This window comes from Neophocaena asiaeorientalis, unplaced genomic scaffold (genome assembly GCF_003031525.2).
Source record: "Neophocaena asiaeorientalis asiaeorientalis breed wild unplaced genomic scaffold, Neophocaena_asiaeorientalis_V1.1 scaffold981, whole genome shotgun sequence".
In the NCBI taxonomy this organism is placed as follows: domain Eukaryota; kingdom Metazoa; phylum Chordata; class Mammalia; order Artiodactyla; family Phocoenidae; genus Neophocaena; species Neophocaena asiaeorientalis.
The window spans coordinates 937,361-940,921 of NW_020171801.1; the positions used below are offsets into that span (position 1 = coordinate 937,361).

The following is a 3,561-nucleotide window of genomic DNA, read 5'->3' on the forward strand; positions in this document are numbered from 1 at the left end:
GGGTTAGCGGAGCAGTGATGCTTGTGTCGAGTACAGGTGTTCAGCCCTGGAGCCTGTTGCCAAAGTCTTGGCAACACGTTGGAGCAGGTGCTCATCTCCACCTGAAGAACAGGAAGAGGATTAGTACAGGTGGATCAGGGTGTGTGCGCGTTCTTATCTTGGGAGTGGCAAGAACATAAAAACAGGTTAATATCTTTCAAGTGTGAGTGAAAAGAATAACAGTGAAAAATCTGCTGCGAGCTTCGTGCACGTTCCAGGTCTAACTCGTTTTGAGAAGTGGAAGAGCTTTGCATCCAGGTTCTTTGCTGAAGACAGTCTTGCAGGAAATTACCTTCCTTTCAGCTGCCCCCTCCCTATCTTAATCAAAAGCATTGGTGGTGCCGCGGAGCCACCTTGCTGCTTCATGAAATCTCACGTTCTCAAATACAGAGACTCAGCTGTCACTGCAAATGTGACAGTGTACGTATCAATAGCTTCGTGTGGATGGGCCAGCGGGGCAGCGCACTCCGACAGTAACTCAAGGTCATCCCATTCTGCCGCCCAATAAATACAGCAGACCTGGGGGAGAAGGAACACTTTCGAGAAGCGAGTCATCCATCCAGGTGTCTGAAACACCTTTGAATAAACCCAGAGGCACACCTCGAAAAGCCAGTGATGGAAAGGGATGGATAACGAAGCCTCTCATTGATCGAGGCATGCTCCGTGGTTGCTGAAGAGACAGTACGCCTATCCCAGACTGGGGCTTACTGCCCTTTGGTTGACTCTGGCTCAGTAGGAACCTGTGTCTTTTAAATCAGTGGTCCCCAACCTTTTTGGCACCAGGGACTGGTTTCGTGGAAGACAGTTTCTCCACGGATGGGATGTGGGGGATGGTTCAGGTGATACTGCGAGCGATGGAGAGCGACAGATGAAGCTTCGCTCACTCGCCCGCCGCTCCCCTCCTGCTGGGCGGCCCGATTCCTAACAGGCCACGGACCAGCACCGGTCTGCGGGCCAGGGGTTGGGGACCGCGGTTTTAAATGATGGGACTAATATTGGAGAAGACCAGCCTTACTCAGGAAAAGCTATATAAAATTTAAAAGAAATCATTGAGTATTTTAAAGACACAGAGTATCTGGAAATTCAGCTTTAAACTGTTGTCGCGTAGAGTTACATTGGGCCAGTTTTGATGAATACATAAGTAGCATTTGTCACGAACGTCATCAACTGCATACAAATGCACAACTCGAAAACACTTGGAAACAGTCTATCTCTTAAGTAGGTTAAGCATCCCCTCTAAATCTTGTATGCATTTTTAATGTACTTACAGCCTCTTTTTAAATAGCGCCAGGTAGAATAATCTGTGTCAGGGCTCCTCTGAACCGTACTTACAAATTCTGCTTCAGCAGTGCCACTGTGGATGAATCTGTGAAGTATCTCTTTGCATTACAGCTCTGCATACATCAAAGACTCTTTCTGAACTGGATAATTATCGAAGGGGAAAAAAACATGTTTTAGTGCTACCTGAGAGTTATTAATATTACCTTTGAAATGACTAATTATGTTACCCATAAAGACTGGGAGAAAGTATTATGTAACTGGCTCATTAAAAAGGCCTTTCATAAACTTTGATCCCCTCCACCCCACCCTCCAAGCTCTCCTTCATTTCCATCGTTACACTGATTTTTAGGTTTAATGTTTATATACCAAAATGTTTGATGAATCCAGCACAGGCTGGCACCCTCCTGCTTCACCAACTTTGTCATCTCTCTGAGGCTGGGATGTTGAGCATGTGATTTAATTATCCTCACTCTTCAGGTAAAGCACATTGGCCACGAGCCCTGAGACTCAAGCAAGATTTGAACAGCACCTCTTTTCAAAAGGAGTGTTTGAAAGAACTGAGAAGGTGCCCCCGCAGGTAGCAGAGAGTGGGCGCCAGAGGGGCTTTTCCAACGTTAGGACTTGTACTCACAAACACACTGTGTCAATAGCGCGGCTGCAGTCTTGTCACTAACTGTTAGGCTACATCAAGAGAAATGACTATCAGAGCATCCAGAACGAGGGTGGTGATGGTGCCGCCCTCCCCTGAGCTGGCAGATCACACCACAAACAGGATACCACGAGTTACAGGAGCCCCAGGCAATGCGGAGTCCCTCCTGGGAGCACCTGAGATAGTTGACAGAACGCAGAACTCAAGCATTAGAAGAAAAGTAGAAGGTTCTTGATCAATGAATGAACAAGCCACCAATGTGTCCGCCTGGTGAAAAGGCAGCACCAGGGGATATGGCTGCTGTCTCCCAACAGCTTCTCAGGCAAAAGAAGAGGTGATGAGTTCTGTGCGGCTTCAAAATACGATCCAGAGGTAGAAACTCCCGGGAGACAGGCTTTTAGCTCCCAGCCAGGAAGAATAGTGTGATCAGGCTGTCTCAACACGGGACAGGCTGCTTTGAGCGGTAGGGAGCTCATTGTCACTGGCAATGTGCAGTTGGATGTGGGATGGCCCTTTGTCTCACAGATAGGCTTCAAGCACCAGTGTGGAGCAGGGGAATGGACCGAATGTTCCCCTGAAAAAAAGTAGGCCAATTAAGTCAGTAAGTATTTAGAAAGGGCCTACCATGTTTAGTGCCAAGAAGGTGTTTCATTTTTCGAAGTGCCCGCAAATAAAGTTGCTTTGTTTTTCCTCATCAGGAGATGACCCATCCCTGGCCTACTCCTCTCACTGCCATGCATACTTCTGGAAACTCTGAGCAGAGCACATTTTCCATCCCAGGACAGGTCAGTTATCTTCCTTGCTCCATTTTCCTTGATCTGATGTCAGTTATACCAGTCTTCCCGTTGGATTCTTAAAAATAGAAATGGCCTTGGTGTTCTAAGCTCCATAAAATGTAGACTCTCTCATGTCCTTCGGGATGTTAACACAAATAGGATTTTATTGAAAGAGCATCTTTAAGAGAATGTCCACCAGACGCTGGCATGCGAATCCTAATGCCTAGAGCACCGCCACTGGCCGAGCTACTGTGCCCAGAGCTCGTGGATTGGAGAGAGGAGTGAACTCATCTCTTAAGAAAGGCCCAGTAGATGGTGGAACAACATCCAAGATTGTTTTTAATTTAAAAAACCCTGTACTCTTCAGTCTAATGGATCAGTTTTCACTTTTGTGTATCACTTGTAGTCCTCGTTCACAAGCAGGCAGATCTTCACACACCAGCACACCATATTGACAGAACTTTTTCTCCTACAGTTCTAGTCAAATGTTTCATATAATTTTGTTCCTCACTTGCTCTCAGTAAGAATTTTTTCTCACCATCAGCTTTTAAAATGCCTGAGTAAACATGGATTTTCTAATAACACACTTCAAAAGAAAAAAAATAATGTCTTCCTTCTTTTCTTCCTTCCTTCCATCCAATTAACCATCTATCCACCCATTCATCCACCCATCCATTCATCCACCCATCCATTCATCCACCCGTCCATCCATCCGTCCATCCACCCATCCATCCACCCATCCATCCACCCATTCATCCACCCATCCATCCATCCATCCACCCATCCATGCACCCATCCATCCATCCATTCACCCAT

General features: G+C 46.4%; 1 protein-coding gene across 1 annotated transcript in view; it reads left to right on the top strand.

Annotated features, from left to right (window-relative positions):
• Positions 1 to 3,561, top strand: part of LOC112396318 (AF4/FMR2 family member 2-like) — a 401,348-nt gene that overhangs the window by 327,237 nt on the left and 70,550 nt on the right. The window contains exon 5 of the mRNA XM_024740056.1: positions 2,668 to 2,754. Coding sequence (XP_024595824.1) covers positions 2,668 to 2,754 — 87 coding nt within the window. The remainder of the gene's footprint in view (positions 1 to 2,667; positions 2,755 to 3,561) is intronic.